Genomic DNA, 22,956 nt, shown 5'->3' on the forward strand with positions numbered 1-22,956 from the left:
ATCCATTTAAATAAAATAATTATGCATTTATTTAGTGCATTTCCATCCCATTTCTACCTTCCTCCCAAGGAGCTCAGGGTAGCATACTTGGTTCTCCCCATCTATATTTTATCTTCACAACAACCCTGTGAGGTAGGTTAGGATGAGAGAACGTGCCCCACCCAAGGTCACCCTATTTCACAGCAAGAGAGGATTTGAACCTGCATCTCCTCGATCCTAATGCAACACCTTCAAGCACTGTGCCGTTCAATTTAATTCCAAAGAAATCATTTGCTGTGCAAGTCAGTAAAATGAAGGTGGAAACGGCACATTCTCATGAAGCCTAAAACGCCATTATATAACTTACTGCGTGAAAAAAAAATTGCACTTTAAGATGAATCAATCTGTAAATGTTGAGTTCTGGATTTAACAGTGATCGTCTGTACGGGTAGGGGGAGACAGTCTGTATAACTGTACAACTGCAGAAAACGAACAGAATACAGTAAGAACCTTCTTAAATATCACATTTGAGGTTCGGGTTAAAAACATAACTTTAAAAATACTTTACAACTATTTATCGTTCCCTGATTGCATTAATCTTCTTTTTTCCGTATTATAAATCGTTCTGTTAGAGCTCTGAAAACATTCCCAGGCAGCTTCTGATGTTTGTTTATTAAAGACTGGACTGCACTCTTTGCCTATAAGGGAGAAAAAAGAGCGGGGAAAGAAAAATTAACATTAACAGTTCATTAAAAACATTACAGTAGCTTTTAGCAGTTTTTAATGCAACTCCCAAGGAAATCAGATTAATTCTAAAATGCAGGATTTCACTACCTCAGATAACAGTGTTTTAATTCTTAAGATTAAATAAAGATATATATCTATATCTATACACATACAGAGAGAGAGAGAGAGAGAGAGAGAGAGAGAGAGAGAGAGAGAGAGAGAGAGAGAGAGAGAGAGAGAGAGAGAGAGAGAGAGAGAAAGGCAAGAGACACTGGAAAAGACAATAATGTTAGGAAAAGTTGAAGGAAGCCGGAAAAGAGGAAGACCCAACATGAGATGGATTGGCTTAATCAAGGAAGCCACGGCCCTCAGTTGGCAAGACTTGAGCAAGGCTGTTAACAATAGGATGTCTTATGTGTGTTAAGTGCTGTCAAGTCGCTTCCGACTCATGGCAATCCTATGAATCAAAGTCCTGCAAAATGTCCTATCTTTGACAGCCTTGCTCAGATCTTGCAAATTGAGGGTTGTGGCTTCCTTTATTGAGTCCATCCATCTCCTGTTGGGTCTTCCTCTTTTCCTGCTGCCCTCAACATTTCCTAGCATGACTGTCTTTTCCAGTGACTCTTGTCTTCTCATAATGTGACCAAAATATGATAGCCTCAGTTTAGTCATTTTAGCTTCTAGGGTCATTTTAGCTTCTAGGATGTCTTGGAGGTCATTAATTTATAAGGTTGCCATAAGTCTGAAGTGACTGGATGGCACTTAACACACACACATTTAAAAACCCCAAAATGGATGACAGATTGTTGAAAAACTACAACAACTCTGAGTCAGGAGTTAGGTCACATGCTTTTTACCTCAAGATAAAGCCCCTTTGCCCTCTCAAACACTGCAGAGTCAACAAGGGAGCCTGGAGCTAGCATTTCTTGGAGAAAATTTCCACGCTAAATGTGAAGCTACTTTTGAAACGATGGAGAACGTTGAAACACTATTCAACCAATGGGATTGCATGGCACTCGTGAGGTATACTAAGAAGACCCCCACAACACCTTTTGAGCCAATTTTATAAAAATGAACACTAGTAGGGGTACAACTGTCCCCTAGTGGTGTGAATGTAAAAACGCATTGCAGATCTATTGACAGGACCAACCGGGTTGGTTTCCCCACCCCTACACATGAAGCCAGCTGGGTGACCTTGGGCTAATAACAGCTGTCTTAGAGCTCTCTCAGCCCCAGCTACCTCACAGGGTGTCTGTTGTGGGGAAGGGAAGCCAACGAAAAGAGGTCTAATCTGGAGGTACCAGCGACCATCTTGGCATTACTCCTTAAAGACCAGGAAGATAAATGCTTACCTGTTCTGCCAGTTCCTCAGCAGTTACTTTGGGCTGATACGGAATCGGCTCCCCAAGAAAGGTGCGCAGTTTGATAGGAAAATTTCCATACAGCGGGACGATGGGCAAACGGAGATATTCATATATCAACCTAAATAATTCTGGTTCATTAAAAAAAAACAGAAAAGCAAAAAAGGGCACATTAAGAGGGAAATAAATAGAATGACTCGTACAATGCTCTCTTCTGTAGTGGTTAAGAACGGTGGGTTGGAGCGGTGGACTCTAATCTGGAGAACCGGGTTTGATTCCCCACTCCTCCACGCGAGCGGCCGATGCTAATCTGGTGAACTGGATTTGTTTCCCCACTCCTACACACAAAGCCAGCTGGGAGACCTTGGGCTAGTCACACTCTCTCCAAGCTCTCTCAGCCTCACCTACTTCACAAGGTGTCTGTTGTGGGGAGGGGAAGGGAAGGTGATTGTGGGCCGGTTTGATTCTTCCTTAAAAGGTAGAGGAAATCGGCATATAAAAACCAACTCTTCTTCTTCTACCAAAGACACCTACACAAAAGATCCCACATAAGGACCACTCATTTAAAACAGCAAAAAATCGTTCATATGAAGTGAAGTCACTTACTTATTCCGCCAAGTGATCGAATTCCTTCCCGAACATTTTGTGTGAACATCGGAATGATGGGCTAAAAGGGGGGAGGGAAAGCAAGAGGACTTCCATCAGGGAAAAAAATGGCCATTTGATTATTTATTTCTGCACCACACCACACCCACCCCAGCTTTCCACCCAAATCAGCACAGGGTGAATAAAATCCCAACTCGCATACTTTAGTTTAGTAGAAAAGGCAAGACTTCACTGTAAAGAGAGTGGAATGACGGGGCGACTCCAACCACCTTCTAAGGACCCTTCTACGAGATGGGTTGCCTCGAAAAGGAGCCACGGCCCTCAATTTGCAAGACCTGAGCAAGGCTGTTAAAGATAGGACGTTTGGGAGGACATTGATTCCTAGGGTCGCCATGAGTCTGAAGCAACTTGACGGCACCTAACACACACACACACACACACACAAACAAAACATGCACTCCACCACCAAGCCATGGCCCCTCCCTACACATACTTTCACAGCTGAACTAAAAGCCAGTTCATTTTTTTTAAGGGTGTGTACATCGGTGAGAAGATAAAAAACAAGATTAAGAGTCCAGCGCCAGTACTGGAAGTGACTGCCAAAAATCACCTGGGAGCGGACAATTCAATTAACATTCACCATGACTAAAAACACTGCAAGGAGGAGATCTGCATACGAAGTGGGGCTAGCAGTGACCAATGGTGCACGGCTAACTGCTGCTTCAATTCGCCAATGACAAACCAGCTTACAATCACCTTCACAGAGGGGCTGTGGCCATCTGCTTGGAAAGCAGAAGGTCCCAGGTTCAGTCCCCAGCATCTCCAATTAAAGGGACTAGGCAGGTAGGTGACGTAAAAGACCTCTGCCTGAGACTCCGGAGAGCCGCTGCTGGTCTGAGTAGACATTACTGACTTTGATGAACCAAGGGTCTGAGTCAGCAGAAGGCAGCTTCATGTGTTTTTGGGGAAGGGCTGTGGCTCAGTGGCAGAGCATCTGCTTGGCATGGCTCAGAGGCAGAGCATCTGCTTGGCATGCAGAAGGTCCCAGGTTCAATCCCCGGCATCTCCAATTCAAGGGACTAGGCAAGTATGTGATGTGAAAGACTTCTCTGCCTGGGACCTTGGAGAGCCGCTGCGGGTCTGAGTAGACATTACTGACTTTGATGGACCAAGGGGCTGAGTCAGTAGAAGGCAGCTTCAATGTGTTCTGCATACATGTAACAAAGGGTTTCTGGTGGACTGGGATCAGAGAGTTCCCAGCAGTGCCGTTAAGAGAAGGGGGCTGGGGTTACAAAATTCAGGGGGTGGGATGGAGCTGTGGAGTGAACGCATTTCAATTTATTTTAGTTTTAATGCAGTTTTTCAGCACTGCAGCCACTAGGGGTGCTGGGAAGGCAAAGCAAGCCACTGTAGCTCCACCGCTTCGCCGTGTGCCTTCCGACAAACTCTGCTACATCAAAGCTGAGGCAAACATTTGTCTATCGCGAGTTGCTGCTAAGCCCATCAGCCAAGCCAGAACCGAAGCCAGGCAAGAGTATCGAGTACAGCTGATGGCTGCTACAGTCATTTGCCAGGCCTAGGTCAAGAAGACAAAGTAATGACTTCTGCAATTAGACTGCCAAAGCAGGACTACAGCTGAACATCAAAAAGGCAAAAGTAATTACAGGAGAATTACTCAGCTTTAAGGTTGACAATGAGGCAACTGAAATTGTTTGAGACTTTCTACTCCTTGGCTCTGTCATCAACCCAAAGGGAGACAGCAGCCAAAAAATCAGGAGGAGGTTGAGACTGGGAAGGGCAGCCATGAAGGAGCTAGGAAAGATTCTGAAGTGTAAGGATGTGTCACTGGCTTCCTTCATAGAGTCAATCCATCTCTTGTTGGGTCTTCCTCTTTTCCAGCATGGTGTAGTGGTTAAGGGAGATGGTCTGGAGCTGTGATCTGGAGAACCAGGTTTGATTCCCCCACTCCTCCACATGAGCAGCAGACTCTAATCTGGTGAACCTGGTTGGTTTCCCCACTCCTCCACATGAAGCCTGCTGGGTGACCTTGGGCTAGTCACACTCTCTCAGCCTCACCTGCCTCACAGGGTGTCTGTTGTGGGGAGGGGAAGGGAAGTGATTGTAAGCTGGTTTGATTCTTCCTTAAGTGGTAGAGAAAGTCAGCATATAAAAACCAACTCTTCTTTTTTCCAAATATGATGGGTTTTAGGGATATACCAGAGTGTCCCCGTTGCTTCCAGGTTTACCAAATCATCCCCCCGCAAGCTCCCACTGATGGCAAGGGGGGACCTGGCAACCCTCTTCGAGGAGGAGCTGTTGTTCGAACAGAAGAGAAATTGACAGGGGAGTAGAGATCCTGCTCAGCTAAGGCATAAACATATGTGTATTTATACCAAGAGAATGTTGCATGCAACCCTCACAAGAGCATGTAGGTCCCTTACTTCCATGTGGACAGAAGCAGCAGCTCTGGAACACTCCCCAGATACCCTGGCTAGAATCTTTGTCAACTATCATAATAACTTTCATTAGTCTAATAATACATCACAAATGTCCACCACCTCCGATCTGTGATTAAGTTCTTAAGAAGGAAAGAACTGCCAAATAGCGAAGAAAGGGATTATGACAACAGAAATATCTGAGCCATTTGTACATGTACACACAGACACTAGGGTTGCCAACTGCCAGGTAGTAGCAGGAGATGTCCTGCTAATTCAACTGATCTCCAGCCGATAGAGATCAGATCACCTGGAGAAAAATAGCTGCTTTGGCAATTGAACTCTATGGCATTGAAGTCCCTCCCCTCCCCAAACCCCGCCCTCCTCAGGCTCCGTCCCAAAAATATCCCGCTGGTGGCAAAGTGGGACCTGGCAACCCTAACAGACACACTTACGCTTTATATTTCCAGGTTAGGACCTATTTTTCCAGGTTGTGTGTGTGTGTAAAGTGCCGTCAAGTCGCAGCCGACTTATGGCGACCCTTTTCGGGGTTTTCATGGCAAGAGACTAACAAAGGTGGTTTGCCAGTGCCTTCCTCTGCACAGCAACCCTGGACTTCCTTGGTGGTCTCCCATCCAAATACTAACCAGGGCTGACCCTGCTTAGCTTCTGAGATCTGACAAGATCAGGCTAGCCTGGGCCATCCAGGTCAGGGCATTTTTCCAGGTTAGGACCTATTTATATTTCCAGATTAGGACCTATTTTTCAGGGATATAGTTTACAGAAATTCCAAAAAACACCAAAGTCACAACACCATCAACAATTAATAAATTCTCCGAGCACTGATCAACACGATCGGGGAAAGGAATTTACACTTAAGCACTTGTCAAAGATCTTTCAAATGAGCAATGCTGAACGCATAGATGTTGGCCTACAATTTATTCAGCTGGTTTTAGAATAAATAAATAAATATATAAACAAATAGCTTGGGAATCGGAAAGGCTGAAATTGTTGGAAGTCTCTACAAGGAAACTGCCTAATCTGGACTAACAACAAGAATCTTTGTGTATCTTCAGACCGAAGACAGTTGCCCACAACTTCACTGTGCTCGTATGGGGGTGGTTGTTGGTTTTGTTCTTTGGTTTTTTAATTTCTTGCCAATATATTAGATCCTATCTGAAGCTATAATTTAGCATCTCCAGAGAACCTCAATGACATGTAAGTGCAGGCCATGCTATGTTGAGCGACTAGTTCCACAGAATATAGAATGTCAAATTCCTGATGTCCCTAACCGGCAACTTTCTCTTTCAAGAGGAGGAGGAGGAGGAAGAAGAAAGGAATGGGAGATCGGCTAACCCAGACCTGATTCTAACTAATGGGGAAGACTTGGCCAATGAGATGGAACTAGTGGGAACTTTGAGGGAAGCCAACTGCATAAAGCTGAAGAAAGCTAACGAGAGTCAAGGAGCCCCGTGGCACGGAGTGGTAAGCTGCAGTACTGCAGTCCAAGCTCTGCTCACAACCTGAGTTCGATCCTGACGGAAGTCGGTTTCAGGTAGCCGGCTCGAGGTTTACTCAGCCTTCCATCCTTCCGAGGTCGGTAAAAGGAGTACCCAGCTTGCTGGGTGTAAAGGGAAGATGACTGGGGAAGGCACTGGCAAACCACCCCGTCAACAAAGTCTGCCTAGTAAACGTCGGGATGTGACGTCACCCCATGGGTTAGGAATGACCCAGTGCTTGCACAGGGGACTTTACCTTACCTAATGAGACTCAGCGTGCTGTAGTGGTTAAGAGCAGTGGACTCTAATCCGGAGAACCGGTTTGGTTTCCCCACTCCTCTACATGAAGCAAGCCGGGTGACCTTGGGCCAGTCACTGTTCTCTCCCAACTCTCTCAGCCTCCCCTACCTCACAAGGTGTCTGTTGTGGGGAGGGGAAGGGAAGGAGATTGTAAGCCGGTTTGATTCGCCTTAAAAGGTAGAGAAAATTGGCATTAACTAACTAGCAAGAGAAGTGAATGGCAACTGTTGGAGGAACATCTTTGCTAGTTGCATGCTATCTCATTTTTGTGTTGGTCTCCTTCCTGCCTGCAGGGATAAGGACTGGCCGTGACCAGAGACATGGGACCTTCAGCTTGTAGCCTGTGAATTGTGGTCGGCGCCCTTGGATGGACCGGCTGTGGAATCCCAACCAGCCCAAGATCTATTGTTGTTTTAATGTTTATTAGTTTGTTGTTGACAGCTGCTTTGAATATCCCTTTGGGGAGAAATGTGGGCTAGAAACATTTAAATCAATCAGGAATGTGGATAAACCGAGTGTACTGGAAATGTGAGAAGTATGAATCAAGGTTAGCTCGAAATCATTTTTTAAAAAAGAAAAAAAATGGAACATTTAAACATTGCAATCCTGGGAAGGAGTGAACTAAAGGTGATCGGCAGAACTGGGGTACATTATTTTGACTATGCATTATGGGGGCTGTAGAGTGTTTAGTGATAGAGGTGATTTCCTTAAAAATGGGCAAAACGCAGGGAAATGCAGGGAGAGAGCAAGGCGACCTCTGATTGTCTGAAAGGGCATGCGTAATTACAACAAAGACCCAAGGTTTTTAGAGGGGTGACAGCGAGGGAAACAGCCATGCGTAAAAGGCCAATAATGTTAGGAAAAGTTGAACGCAGCAGGAAAAGAGGAAGACCCAACATGAGATGGACTGACTCTATATCAAACTTAATTTTACTCTAGATATGTACTACCTGGTTATCTCTGATCTTGTAGCCATCAATATTATGCCAATAAAGGTTATCTGATTCTGATTTTGACTCTATAAAGGAAGCACGACCCTCAATCTGCAAGACCTGAGGAAGGCTGTTAATGATAGGATGCTCTGGAGATAATTAATTCATAGGGTTGCCATAAATCGTAAGTGACTTAACAGAACTTAACACACACACACGCACACACCAAGAAAGGCGTCCAATGGAGGCATTACAAGCTCTTTGAATGGTGTAGGATTCCCTCATTTCTTCCACAGAGGCTCTCTGGAAGAACCTTTAATGGCATCTCCACTGGAACATGTCCCCCTTGTCATTCTCCCTCTCAATAGAGAACAGGAAGCAGAGCCAGGCAAGCCATCCTACTTTCTCGTCTCTCTCTAGTCAGTTTTTTTAAAGATAATACACCTGATCTTAGCCAAAAAAATACAAAAATAAATAAATAACAAGAATAGACAGAGAATATAAATAACACTGAGATTGCTACTACACATAAAATTGATCTTACTTTAATGATACTGTTCGTATGGCCAATGTGGCCCCAAACAACGTCACGCTGAGATCAAAATAAAGAAAGGACAGAAAAGCTAATGGAACGAGGGGCGGCGGGAAAGAGGCCGAAATAACGGAAAAATTCAAATTAGAATCTTGATATACTGGGAAAGAACTTTGGCGACTGCCACGTAGTATCATAAAATTGATCTGACATGCTTAAGACACGATATCTAAAAACCACCATCTATACAGGTCATTGATAGACCCTAGTTACAGCATTAGAAGATGGGTCATTTCAGGACAGACAATATATTAGATATATAAAGCATTGTATTTCTACAGTCATTTCTGTATTTGACTCTTTCCATCCTGCTGTACTGTTCATTTCTAGATAGTCTATATCCAAAGTACAATAATACAACTGCTTTGTTGGTTTATATCTATTTTATAATCCTGAACTGCCTCTTATTTTGAATGTCTTAGTTGTGATATCCAGACATGATACAAATAATCTTAATTAATTGAAAATTTCATCTCAACAAACACAAGCCTTTTATGCAGGGTCGTTTCCCCGCAGTCACCCCTGCCGACTGCTTCGGCTTCCTTTTTATTATGCATGCCTTTTCCGACCGTCAGAGGTCAGCTCGCTCTCCCCATGCGTTTTGCCTGCATTTTCCAGATGCTGGAATCTGGAAAATTTCCAGAATCTGGAAAATGCGGACAAAACGCGTGGGGAGAGCGAGGTGACTTCTGATGGTTGGAAAAGGCATGTATAATCAAAAGGAAGCCCCGAAACAGTCGGTGGGGGTGACCGCAGGGAAAGTCCCTGCATGAAAGGCCATATTTCTCTTTCTTATCTCTCATGCATCTGGGAAGACCTCAGTCCTTGAGTGTTAATTGAAGGAAGTTCACACTATGACCCAAGTGAGTGGCTCTTGTGTCAGGGTCCGATCATGCTCCATGAATACTCACCACTTTCGCATCGATAGCCACTTGAGCAAACCCTTTCCGGTTTCCCCATATCATGGGGTAGTGCTCGTTACTGAAGAGGGCTTCCCGAACTCCTCCCGGAGCAATGGCCAGCAAGTCGCCGTTCCTTAGTGCTTTCACGCACTCCTCCTGCGATCCATGCTTAACACTGAACACGTCAAGCAAGAGTTTAAAACCTGCAAGCGGTGAGAAACAGGTTCACACATATAGGACAGAAGCTATGGTCTATAAAGCCCTCTTCTAATCTCGGTGGCAACCCCAGAACAAGTGGCGGACAAAACAGCAGATGTGATTATCGAGCAAAACAACGGATTTAATTTTCCAAAGGGTACTTGCTCGGTCTGGTCACCGCACCTGAGAAAGGATATTGTAGAGCTTAGGAAAGTACAGAAAAGAGCAAACAAAATAATTGCGGGTTGGGCAACTACTCTATGTGTGTACGTATTAAGTGCCATCAGGTTGCTTCTGACTCATGGCGACCCTATGAATCAATGTCCTTCAAAACATCCTATCCTTAACAGCCTTGCTCAGGTCTTGCAAACAGAGGGCTATGGCTTCCTTTATAGAGTCGATCTATCTCTTGTTGGGTCTTCTTCTTTTCCCGCTGCCTTCAACTTTTCCTAGCATGATTGTCTTTTCCAATGACTCTTATCTTCTCATAATGTGAACAAAGTACGACAGACTCAGTTTAGTCATTTTAGCTTCTAGGATTAGTTCAGGCCTGATTTGATCTATAACCCACTGATTGGTTTTTTTTGGCAGTCCACAGTATCCATAACACTCTCCTCCAACACCGCATTTCAAAGGAATCTACTTTCTTCCTATCAGATTTCTTCATGGTCCAGCTTTCACACCCATACATAGTAATAGGAACACTTAAAATGCTCAGGGCTGTCTAGTTTAGAAAACTGGCAAGTAAGGGGAGACTTGAAAGAGGTCTATAAAATTTTGTGTGGTATGGACAGGGAGAAGCTTTTCTTCCTCTCCCATAATGCGAGAACCTGGGGTCATCCACTGAAGCTGACTGGTGGGAGATTCAGGACAGAAACAGGCAAGTTCTTCTTCACACAGCATACAGTTAAATTGTGAAACTGGCTGCCACGATATGAAGGGGGGGATGACTGCCAACCTGGAAAGCTCTGAAAGGGGACAAATTTGTGGAGGAAGGGGCGATCAATGTCTACTAGTCACGATGGATATATACTCCCTCCAGTATCAGAGGCAGTATGCCTCTTGACATCAGATGCTGGAGAGAACAGGTGGGAGGATGCTGTTGCTGTTATCCTGCCTGCAGGCTTCCTGGAGTCTGCTAGTTGGCTGCTGTGTGAACAGAATGCTGGACTTAATGGGCCCTTGGTCTAATCCGGCATGGCCAGTGTAGTATAGTGGTTAAGAGCGGTGGTTTGGAGCAGTGGCGTCTGATTTGGAGAACCGGGTTTGATTCCCCACTCCTCCACATGAAGCCAGCTGGGTGACCTTGGGCTAGTCACACTCTCTCAGCCGCACCTACCTCACAGGGTGTCTGTTGTGGGGAGGGGAAGGGAAGGTGATTGTAAGCCGGTGTGATTCTTCCTTAAGTGGTAGAGAAAGTCAGCATATAAAAACCAACTCTTCTTCTTCTTATGGTCTAATGTTCTTATATACAATATCCTTCTCCCCCTCCCCTCAGCCTAGGGCCTAGTGAAAATCTTTCCCCTTAAATTACTCACAAAGTTAGTGATAGCTGTCAGGGTCCTGACTGGGGTCTTCCTGCCTTGGTCTGATGCCGTGCTGTGCTGTGGGTTTGTTTCTATGAGTGATGTCAAGCAGCCAGGCTCTTGACATGAGTTAGGCCTCTCGCTAATTAGTAATGCTTTGTAGTTTCGTTTTCATGCACTGTACAAGTAGCTTATTCTCCCATCCTCCCTCGCTGCTCCGACCTTGGGCCTCTAACGGGCCTCACAGTATTATGGCTAGCCTACTCCCCTGCTTACCACCTGGCCCTGTTATCTTTTGATTCTCAAGCTGCCTTACCCTGCACCTGGGATAGTGTCATGCTTAAAGTTATGCTTTGTAGTTCTGGCTGCCATTAGCAGCTTTGAATCCGTGTTGTGCTCATGCTGTATTCCTACGTGCTCTTCAATAAACGTTTACTTGCTTCATACTCATCTGTCTGAGCAATCAACTTATTGGGATTGCCGAGGGCAGCTGAAAAACCTCACAATAGCTTTCGGTAGCTACTGTTGGGGAAATGAAGTTTAAAGAAATTTAAAACACATATGAGTTAAAGAAATCATGTGTCTCTGTCTCTCTTAAGAAACCCTAAAGCCAGTACTTGAGAACTGTCCCCGTCGTTATCTGCAGAGCTGCAGAACTGTCCCCCCAAAAATGGCACATTAACTCGCCTGAGTTGTACTTTTAACTCTCCACACAAAATAAATCCCTACCCAGAATATGAACGTTAAGAGGTACGGATGAGTACTCGTACTCAATCAACAGACATCATGAACCCGCGGCAAACAAATTTTTACCTGGAATCGAAAAGACAAAGTGATCGGCCACAATGTGGCAGATCCTCTTCTTCCTGATCAGGATGGTGGCCATGAAATAGAAGAAGTCGATTGGAGTCGCTCCGTGGTAAAAGACAATAAGCGCAGGGCCATCTGGTATTTTTTCGAGGCCGTGCACCTCATAGCCTGTGGAGAAGGTATTTGGAGGTTAACTGCTGCATGGAATTGACACAAAAGGAAAGAGATCACGACGTTTGGCCAGTACTGGAACAGGGAGGTTCTCTGCTACTTCCCTTCGATCAGCAGAAGCTAATCCAATTGAGGGAATCACCCTAACATTTTATTCTCTAAAACAGCCCAACAATTTTTTTCCAAAGTTGCTTCTGCATGGAGGTTTTGCTCTGGTTTGGCATCTAAACTGAAGCATTTCGGTGTTGTTTTGACGATGAAGAAAATTAAAATTGCTAAAAGATTTTTCTATTCCTTGGATCTATTATCAACCAAAAGGCAGACCGCAACCAAGAACTCGGAAAAAAAGATTGAGACTGGGAAGGGCAGCCATGAACGAGCTAGAAAAGATTCCTAACTGTAAGGGGATATCACTGGCTACCAAGATCAAGATAATGCATACCATAGTATTCCCCCTAGGGGGGAGGGAAGAGCCCAACTGAGGTGTTTGGGGACGGGGCTAAACAAGAGGGGAGGGAAGCAGGGGGCAGCGGTTTCCACCCCCTCACGTCCTCTCCTGTTGTCAGGGCAGAGACAGGGGCTGCAAGGATTGCCCCAGCAATTGTCAACTCTGAGCCCCAAGGATGCCTGAAAAGGTGGGAGAATCCCAGCATCTGGGTTCTCACGGCCATTAGGACAGCTGGAAAGATGGGACTCCGGGCTCCATTGCAGCCACCCCTGGGAAACCGAAAAACAACCCACAGCATTTCACTGCGGGTAAACCCACATGGGGCATTCGTAAGATCCTTCTTGAGTTCCACATCATCCTAGTAATTACTCTTCGCATTACAATTCCTAGCCCAAATCTTCTCAGGTATTTATAAAACCTAGTGTTTAATTGATTGACTCCATAAAGGAAGCCACAGCCCTCTGTTTGCAAGACCTGAGCTTTACTTTAATGGTACTGTTTATATGGCCAATTCAGCACTGAGCAATGTCACACTAAGGTCAAAATTAGTGTGTATATACTATATATACAAAATATATACCATATATATATATATATATATATATATATATATATATATATATATACACACACACACACACACACACACACACACACACACACACACACACACACACAACACACACACATAAACAGGTATCTAGATTAAAAAATACGAATTATCTTATTGTTTATCTTGATTGACTGAGATAAAAACTTGGCAACTGCCAATGTCAACTCCTTCCATCCAACACATTTAAAAAAGAAGAAGAGTTGTTTTTAATATGCCAACTTTCTCTGCCATTTAAGGGAGACTCAAACTGGCTTACAATCACCTTCCCTTCCCCTCCCCACAACAGATACCCTGTGAGGTGGGTGGGGCTGAGAGAGCTCTAACAGAGCTGTAACTTGCCCAAGGTCACTCAGCTGGCTTCATGTGTAGGAGTTATGTTACGGCCAATTCTTGCGATTGAAGAGGAATTCCACAGCTGTTGAGGATTTTGAAAGGTTATGGCATTCAGTGCCATTTGAACTTTGGCCACGTCTATTCCTAGAGAATTAGGAAACATTGCATTCAGGTCTATTCTGGAACATCAGCACGGATTTACATGCGACTGAAGAAAGGACTATGAAATGGGACAGACCGGATTCCCGTCTTGCTTGATTAAAGGTTGATGACATCGTTCTCATTTGTGACCTAGCCACCGTGCCTGGGTTTGCTTAATCAATGGTCGCTGGGATTGCTCTTAATTGGGACCTAGCTACTGTACCTGAGTACAAGGTATGTGTGATGCTTTAGACGTATTGTTCCTCTGATAGACAAAGTATATGTTGCTTATACTAATTGTATTGCAGACGGTTGATATAGGAACAGGGCTACACAGTCCCCTTTCACATATTCTTGTGGATTATGTTTGTTATTGCATCATGTCTGTTATTGTAATTATAGTAGTGTAGTATAGTAGTATTATTTCTTGTAATAATTGTGCTGTTTTGGTTTTCCAACCATCTGGAGGTTAGCAACCCTAGCAACGGCAGATCTAGCCAATGGCGCAACTTGGGCTTCCAAGTGCAGCTGAGGATTCAAGAAGCAGCCCACAACTGAATCCAAGAGAAAGCACGGATAATTCCAGGTGGGGAGCCGGGTTAGCCTGCAGCAGCAAAATTAAACGGGTTCAGTGACACCTTAACGAGTAACAGAATCCATTGCATCGCAAGCTTTCATAAGCATTCACTTCATCAGGTGCATTGGAGTACACATCCCTTCTGCATGTGTAACGTGCCGTCAAGTTGCAGCCGACTTCTGGCGACCCCAGCAAGGGTATTTCAAGGCAAACGAGAAGCAGAGGTGGTTGGCCGTCACCTTCCTCTGCAGTCTCCCTTGGTGGTCTCCCGTCCAAGTACTGACCCTGCTTGTCACGACCCCCTCCAACCAGCCCAACGACTCGGACTCAAGAGTCCTCAGTGGAAGAGCCTGAGGAACCAAGGCCACCGGATGAGGAGGATCTTTGGGACCAGGCAGGCCCCGATATGGCAGAGGCACCGGCGTACGATGTACCAGAGGCCATCTGGTGGAACCTGAAAGTGAAACCTTGCCACCAGCCCCTGAGTTAGCCATCATGCCTCCACTGCACATATCTTGAACCCAGGCCCACAGCCCGCCAGGACCTGTCACCTCTCTACAGGAAAGGTGGCGACAGAAGGCCTGGCCCAAAGCAGCCGAAGGAAGGCGAAGAGTCATACCGGCAGTCTCAGAGCTAGGCAGGGAGGATGTGTTTGTTTAGAGAGGTGGCTAAGTGGTAGGACTTCTGCTTGGCATGCAGAAGGTCCCAGGTTCAATCCCTGGGCTCTCCAGTTAAAGGGACTAGGCAAGTAGGTGATGTGAAAGACCTCTGCCTTAGACCCTGGTGAGCTGCTGGTGGTCTGAGTAGACAGTAGTGACTTTGATGGACCAAGGGTCTGATTCAGGATAAGGCAGCTTCATGTGTTCATGATACTTATTCGCAGGATCCGGGCCACAGCACAGCCGCAGGAGATCAGCGTCTGACAGCAGCACGGCCAAGCCCGAGTACCTCCCAGCCTATTTAGGTGGAGGCTTGGGAAGGCTGCCTTGCTGGACCAACCGGCCTACTAGGCACACACCGGTGTGCCAACTCCAGTTTCTTGCCTCCAGGTCCTGGCTGCCAGCACCTGTTGGTACTCCCAAGTCTCGCTATCTAGACCCGAGGGCGCTACTCCAGAAGAGACCCGACTGGCCTGCAGAGCACAGGATGCCACTCGGCTTCCGACATCTGACGAGATTAGGCTACGCCATCAGCTGCATTTACGGTTCGCGACAGAAAGGCAGCAGGAGTTGGGGGAAGGAATGCTACAGAGAGAAGGGCCGGTTTTAAGACGAGATCCAGTCCAAAGAGTAATCCCTTCATGTAGAGTGGGTGGCGGCCACTCCCAACTGTCATTGGACAGGCAGTATAGGATTAACAAGTGTAGGATGAAGCAAGATAAACAAACACAACAAAAGTCGTAGGGCTATGGCTGAACAAGTGAACATCCATGAGGAAGTAGGATATGCAAGATTATAGAATCATAGAGTTGGAAGGGGCCATACAGGCCATCTAGTCCAATCCCCAGCTCAACGCACGATCAGCCTAGAGCATCCCTGACAAATGCTTGTCCAGCCTCTGCTTAAAGACTGCCGGTAAGGGGGAGCTCACCACCTCCCTAGGAAGTTGACTGAACAACTCTTACTGTAAAAAATGTTTTCCTAATATCCAGCTGGTACCTTTCCTCCTGCTATTTAAACCCATTATTGCGAGTCCTAACCTCTGTTGCCAACAGGAACACCTGTTCCTGCCCTCCTCTAAGTGACAGCCCTTCAAATACTTAAAGAGAGAAATCATGTCCCCCCTCAACCTCCTCTTCTCCAGACTAAACATTCCCAACTCCCTCAGCCTTTCCTTGTAGGGATTGGTCTCCAGGCCCTTGATTGTCCGCGTCGCTCTCCTCTGCACCCGCTCAGTTCTGTCCACATCCTTTTTGAAATGAGGCCCCCAGAACTGCACACAAGAGTCCAGGTGCTGCCTGACCAACGCAGTGTACAGTGGAACTATGACATCTTGCGATTTGGATGTTATGCCTCTGTGGATGCACCTCTAGATTGCACCCCAAGATCGCATATTGCTGTCTATAGTGGTTGACGAATCCCAGGTCCGGGGGGTGGGGGGGAAAAACCTCTTAATGACATCTACTTAATCAACAGTGCACTGGATTCTCTCTTTGAAGCCCTTTTCTTTGAGAACAGTAACTTTCAGATTAGCCACAGAATGTGCCCTGGGAGATTAAAATATTCCCCACCCTGTTCCTGAATACAGTGCTTTTGCGTAGGGACAGGTCCGTTTGTCCAACATAGAGATGAGAACGGCATTGTTGACACAGGACGGCATATCACACAACGCAAGATGTGCTAGTAGATAGGGCCAAGATTGTTATCACCATTGTTATTAGGTCCAGCAATCGTCTCAACTGAGTGTGTATAAGGGCAAAGCTGGCACTGAGGTTTGTGAGTGTGTTGTGTGTTTCTGTTGGGAGGTCCACTGTTGTATGTGAGAAGCTGTTTCAGGCTTTTGCCTTCCACCCAAGGCCTGTAAGAGAGAAATATCCTTATCTAAGAGAGGCTAAAGGTAATTGGTGATACTAGGTTGAGCTGCATAAGTGGTGGTTAGTTTACAGAGACATTTCCCCTCTTCTTTTGCTAGTCTTAGTAATTTTTACTTGATATGTATTTTTTTTTTACTTGATATGTATAGCAAATACTTTATAGATAGTAAGGTTCTCTATATGATACTGTGTAACTTTTTTATAGCCAGGGAACTTGGCATTGTGGTTCAGATATATTATTTTCAAGTGTTGTTTGACGTGATATCTTGGAATGTTAAGGGCCTGAGGGATTCCAATAAGCGTAAAAAGGTTATTTCCAAGTGGAAAGATATTAAGTTGATGCAGAGGGTTTTTTGCAGAGAAATGAATAGCCTATTGCAGTCTTTTGAAGAAAACTGATAATTGAAATCATTTAAATTTATTATTTATTACTTTTACCCCGCCCTCCCCACCCAAAGGCCAGACTCAGGGCAGCTCACAAAAAAGCCACACAAAATAAAAACATTAAAACAGCATTAAAATAGCCTGAAATTCTAATATTATGATCAAGATGTTCAGCAATGCCCACTGTAAATACCCGGCTGCAGCCAGGCAGACCGATGGACAATACCCCAAGATGGTATCAAACAAAAATGATGGGGGGAGTCAGCAGTGAGGGGGAAGAAAACCAGGGAGGCTGATATTTCAAAAGGAACCGTAGCTGGCCTCAACCATGAGCCCGGCGGAATAGTTCCGTCTTGCAAGCCCTGCAGAATTCTGTAATTATTATAAATAATATAAGAATGTCCTATATTAATCAGCTGAGCTTAGACTAGAGCTAATTTTTTTCCCTTTCCTTTTCTGTGTCCCCAGTATTGTGTTTAACTGTCTGGGCCTACGGCCAACTTATCGATAACAATTCAGGAATCTCGCCAAATTTAGTTTCTGTCTATATTTTCTTTCTCTCTCTCTCTTTTTGTTTAGCAATGGGAATAGTTTTGTTTTGCATAAGTGGTAGTTTATAAAGATATTCTCCCTATTGCTAGTCTTAGTAATTTTTACTTGTTATGTATTTTTACCTGTAACTGTTGTTCATTGAGTGGTCTTCTGTGCAGGCACACATGGGGACTGCGCATGCACAGGCCAGCCACGGAGAACAGACTTGAAAGCTTCGAGATAGATCCGCTCCATAGGAGCGCTCCACCTGTTAGGAGCAGGCCATGAGGATGGTATGTGGTAGTGTTGTTGTGCTGCGTCCAGGTGCTGTTGTGCTATTCTGTCCAAGGCCAGTTTAAACCCCATGTTTAGTCTTCACAGATTCCCATACTGTGGGAATCACCAAGTGCTCCTTCCTGCCTGTTGAGGGGGGGGGGTTGCCTGGGTAACCCGTTATCTCCTTTTGCTCTCCCATATATGCTATGTGCCTTGCCTTTGACCCTTACTAGTGTCCTTTTGAATATGGCTTCTGAAACCTGTCGATTCTAACCAATAAAACTGCTTTCGTGGATTTGCCGTCTGCTGAAATCTGTTTATGGGTTTGCCGCAGGGCTAGAGCTTACATTAGGACACTAGTCCTATCCTTACTTGCTGACCTTGGCTGGAGCCCTGGAGGGTTCGCCTAGACACTCGTCTCCTCGGTTTGGGGTGCAGGACGAGCTCCCTGAGGATCCCGACTTTCTGCGTGCCATCTTGGAGGAGGCGCAGCGAACTTACGCGGAGTCCACTCGGCTGGTTGGGCTGGTGATTGATCAGTGGCGTCACCTGGCAGCGGCGACCCCCTGGAGGACTCAGGACGCTGATCTACGTGCCCACAACGACCTTTTGGGGCTAGATACTCTGCTGGAGGAGGCCCGGTTGGCGCAAGAGGACTTTGCTCTCCTAACTCGGTTGTTAGCTGAGCTTGCGCTCCGCGGGACGCAACAGGAGTCGGCTGCCCCAATTCAAGGGCCTGAGTTCTGTTTCCCAATGGCGGGGGCTCAGGGGGGAGACGTTCTGCAAACTGTTCCGGATCCCGCCCTATGCCACCAGGAAGCACAGAACGCTGCCACCAGGACAGTCCTGGTTCTTGTGGATTTCACTCCGACCACGGCGATGGGTCTCGACGTCGAGAAGGTACTAACTCCTGAATTCGGTCCTGCCTCTGCGGATCTGGCTCAACATGTCCAACCGCTGTTGGGCCAGCACAAGGAAATCCAAATGCTCTTGGAGCAAGCGGCCGAACCAATTGTGACGGCTGCTGCCGCCGCCAAACTCAAGGTGGACCGAGTGCTCGCTGACCGGAGGCGGGCGGAGGAGCAACTGTTGGTGGATGCGGCCGCCACTCGGGCGTGGGCGATGGTAGGAACTGGAGAGCGGTCGAAAGTTAACGGGGGACTGGACTGGTCTTTCCCCTCATTTTCTTTGGGCTCCCCAGAACCTGGCCTGCCCCGGGAAGTGGCGCGCAGGCAACGGCTCACCTTTGCTCCTGATGTGGAAGAGTATTCGGAGGAGGAGGACTTCTATGCAGATGAGGGCGGCTGGAATACGAACTACCGAGTCAGCCAAGCCCGACGGACTGGGGGGGTTGAGGAGGAGATCCATGCCTTGAGGTTTCAAAACCGAGAGCTGTTGGATCGTATGGCCCGTATGCAGGACCAAATGGACGTGTTGGTGTGTGAGTACAATCGCCTACAGCGAGCTCAAGGGCGCCTGCACAGGCACCGGTCCCAGGCCAACAACCCCCGGGTCAGAAGCCTCCGGCGCAGCCGGCTCCAGGGCAGCCTCCGGCGCAGCTGCCTACGGAGCAGCCGGCCTCAGTACAACCGGCTCCCGGGCAGCCGGCCCCTGGTCAACAACCGGCACCACCACCAGCCTGTGGTCCCGGTCGTGCAGTGAAAGCAACCCTGTTTGCGAGTGACATTTGATGGCTCCACGGACGCTTTGCCCTGTTTCCGACACCAAGTGGACAGTTACATGAGAGAACAAGGGCATTCCTTTCCCATGGAAGACAGCTGAGTAAGATTCATTTCCTCACTTCTAGCTGGAAAGGCTGCAGAATGGATGGTCTGTCCCAGGAGAGACTCCCAACCCCATCTCCCGGGCCTGGCCTCCACCCCCTCACTCCCTCTGGGGCTGATCCAACGGGTCGTTCTCTCTCTCCAGCGACCCTGTGAGCCGGAGAGAAAGGAGAGAGCCCGACTGTTGCCGCCGCGGGAGCAGCACGTCACAGGGCCACAAGAGCTGCCGCGGGAGCAGCGCGCCCCCGCCCCGGTGCCAATGGGGCATCGACTGTAGCGGACCTCTCCGCCTCCCATCTGATGGGCGGGCAAGCCAGGGCGGAGAACAGACGCGGGCCTCGCCTGGAGTCTCGTGGCTGGGAGGCGGTGTCTTCCAGTCCTTATATGGACTTCCGGAAGGAAGGGCTAGGGGTGGAGTTTTGGGAGGAGCTTCTCTGGCCTGGAGGGTATATAAGGCCAGAGAAGTCTGACTGCCGGGGAGGATAGAAGCCAGAGGCTGCCTGCAAGGTGTGTCCTGTGGCAACCTGGCGACACCTGAGGGAGAGTCGAGCTCTGACTCCCCCTCGGACTGGTCTGAGGTGGAAGACTGTCTCAGCCCCAACATCCTCCAGGACAGAGACCCTCCTAGCGACAAGGACCAAGCCCCCTCGCAACATGGTCCTCCAGTTCGATACCCAGGCCCGCTCCATACGGTCACTTAACGAATTCATGCGAGCATTGACAAGACATTTTGAGGATCCATTTCAAGGGGAGAAGGCCAAAGCGGCCCTCCTACAACTCCGTCAGGGATCCTCCTCAGTCCGAGAGTTTGTGGATGAGTTCCAAAGACTCGCTAATAAAATAGTGGATTGGACCGAAGCTACCCGGGTGCATTACTTCAGAGCAGCGTTGCATCCTGAGATTCTAAACTGGGCATACATGCAGCGAGACCCAGCCACCTTGGAAGAGTGGACTTTACTGGCGGAGGAAGTGGAAAGCTGCCGCCAGTTTATTTCTCTTGCCCGAAGGCAGGCCAGGGAGGGGGGAAGCCAGAGAAACCCTCCCAAACCTGCTGCTCCTCAGGCCCCGAGTAGGCCGGCTCTACCTCCGCAAGACCGAGCTTTGCGGTTTCAAATGGGAGCCTGCCTCGTTTGCGGTGCCATGGGTCACTTCACTGCCACTTGTCCGTCACGTCCGGGACTGCCGAGTCCCCCTCCCCAACCAGAGGGGACTCCTTGCGGGAGAGGACGCGCTCGGGGGAGAGGCACGGCAGCCGAACGGAGCATCGCTCCAAGACGAAAAGCGCCCCCAGCTCTGCACGCCGGAGGAGTGTCGACGGACCTTTCGCCAGAGGACCCGTCAGGGTCCAGGATTACAGTTAGTACTCCCGGGGAGGGTAGCTCTGCTTCTTCAGAGGAGGGTGACCACTGGAACTCCCCAGCCCTTAACTTGGAGTCTCCCCTCGAACAGCCAAAGAACGGACTGGGTCTGCGGTAGAAGGAGCGATACCGCAGACCTCCGCAGGTGTTCCTGCGAAACCCGAGGCTCCTGTCATGGTGAGTGAAGTAGAAGAGACTGTGTATGTAGATGTGATATTACGACATTATAGAAAAGGCCCTCAATTACAAGTTAAAGCCTTAATAGACCCAGGGTGTGCCCGCTCGTTAATTAACGAAACCACCTTTAAGGCGCTCCAAGTGAAGTCAGTCTCTTTACCGGCACCTGTTCACTTTGCTCAAATGGATGGCAGTGATTTCAGGGGGGGCAGTCGACAGTCGCACTCACGGAGTGGCAATGGGTATTGGCCACTATTGGGAACAAATCAACTTCACTATTGTACCCAATGTTCGATATGCTGTGGTATTAGGAGCAAATTGTCTCAAAGGGCACAGTCCCACCATAGACTGGGAAGCTGAGACCTTAACGTTCAATAGCCCGCTATGTGAATTGCACCGATACGAAGTGGCCGTTAAAACCGTAATCCAACCAACTCCTGCCCTGGTCTCGGACACCTCCAGTCCGACCCAATTGCCACTCGACTACCAGGACTTTGCAGATGTATTTAATGTGCAGGAGTGTCATGTGTTACCCCCCCACCGCAGGACAGACTGTGCTATTGAAGTGGTGGGGGATGAAAAACTGCCAAAAAGTAAAATCTACCCTACGAGTCCTACGGAACAGGCAGTGCTCCGCGAATTCTTAGACAAGAACTTGGCTCGCGGTTTCATCCGACCCTCCACCACGCCCTATTCGGCACCGGCTTTCTTTGTATGTAAGAAAACAGGAGATTTGCGCTTGTGTATTGACTTTCAAAAACTCAATGCTGTTACTCAAACGAATGCTTATCCCATCCCCCTCATTTCTGATCTCTTGGGACAACTGAAGGAGGGACACATTTTCACCAAATTGGACTTCGTCGAGGCTTATTACAGAGTCAGAATCCGGGAGGGGGATTAATCTTTGACAGCCTTTTCCAGTTGCTTTGGGATGTTCGAATTTATGGTGATGCCTTTTGGATTAAAAGGGGCCCCGGGGGTCTTCATGCAACTCATTAATGAGATCCTCCATGATCTACTGTTCAAAGGAGTGGTGGTCTATTTAGATGATATTCTCATTTACTCTAAAACCATGGATGAGCATGTTGCCTTGGTTCGAGAGGTGTTGCAACGTCTCAGAGACAATCAGCTGTATGCTAAAATGTCTAAATGCGAGTTCCATAAAAAGCAATTGACTTTCCTAGGATATATTATCTCACACCAGGGACTGACTATGCATCCTGAAAAAGTACAAGCGGTGCTCGTTTGGGAACCACCCTCTACCCGTAAACAGGTCCAAAGATTTCTCGGGTTCGCGAATGTTTACAGAGCGTTCCTCCCACATTTTGCTCAGATCGCGCTACCCATCACGAACCTCCTTAAAACTAAGGGAAAGGGGAATACAGCAACCTTACCCAACGCCCGGGTGGAGTGGACCCCCCAGTGTCAAGCTGCCTTCGATAGTCTCAAGCAGCTTTTTACATCCGAACCTGTTTTGCAGCACCCAGACTGCAATCAACCATTCGTAGTGCACGTAGAAGCTTCCAACGTAGCGATGGGGGGTGCGCTCCTGCAGCGGGGGGAGGATGGGCACTTGCATCTGTGCGCTTATTTTTCTAAAAAGTTCACTCAATCCGAACTCAATTGGGCCGTTTGGGAAAAGGAAGCCGCCGCGGTAAAGCATGCCCTGACAGTGTGGAGGCAGTTTTTAGAGGGCTCCAAGGTGCCTTTTGAAGTGTGGTCCGATCAAAAAACCTAGAGGCTGTAAGCTCTAGCCCTGCGGAA

General features: G+C 47.5%; 1 protein-coding gene across 1 annotated transcript in view; it reads right to left on the bottom strand.

Annotated features, from left to right (window-relative positions):
• Positions 1 to 572: 572 nt before the first annotated feature.
• The window catches only part of LOC130493973 (transmembrane protein 68-like), a 43,171-nt gene continuing 20,787 nt past the window's right edge, over positions 573 to 22,956 (bottom strand). Inside the window, exons 3-7 of the mRNA XM_056867602.1 lie at positions 11,870 to 12,034; positions 9,342 to 9,535; positions 2,673 to 2,733; positions 2,058 to 2,197; positions 573 to 677 (exon numbers count right to left, since the gene is read on the bottom strand). Coding sequence (XP_056723580.1) covers positions 573 to 677; positions 2,058 to 2,197; positions 2,673 to 2,733; positions 9,342 to 9,535; positions 11,870 to 12,034 — 665 coding nt within the window. The remainder of the gene's footprint in view (positions 678 to 2,057; positions 2,198 to 2,672; positions 2,734 to 9,341; positions 9,536 to 11,869; positions 12,035 to 22,956) is intronic.

This window comes from Euleptes europaea, chromosome 2 (genome assembly GCF_029931775.1).
Source record: "Euleptes europaea isolate rEulEur1 chromosome 2, rEulEur1.hap1, whole genome shotgun sequence".
NCBI lineage: Eukaryota > Metazoa > Chordata > Lepidosauria > Squamata > Sphaerodactylidae > Euleptes > Euleptes europaea.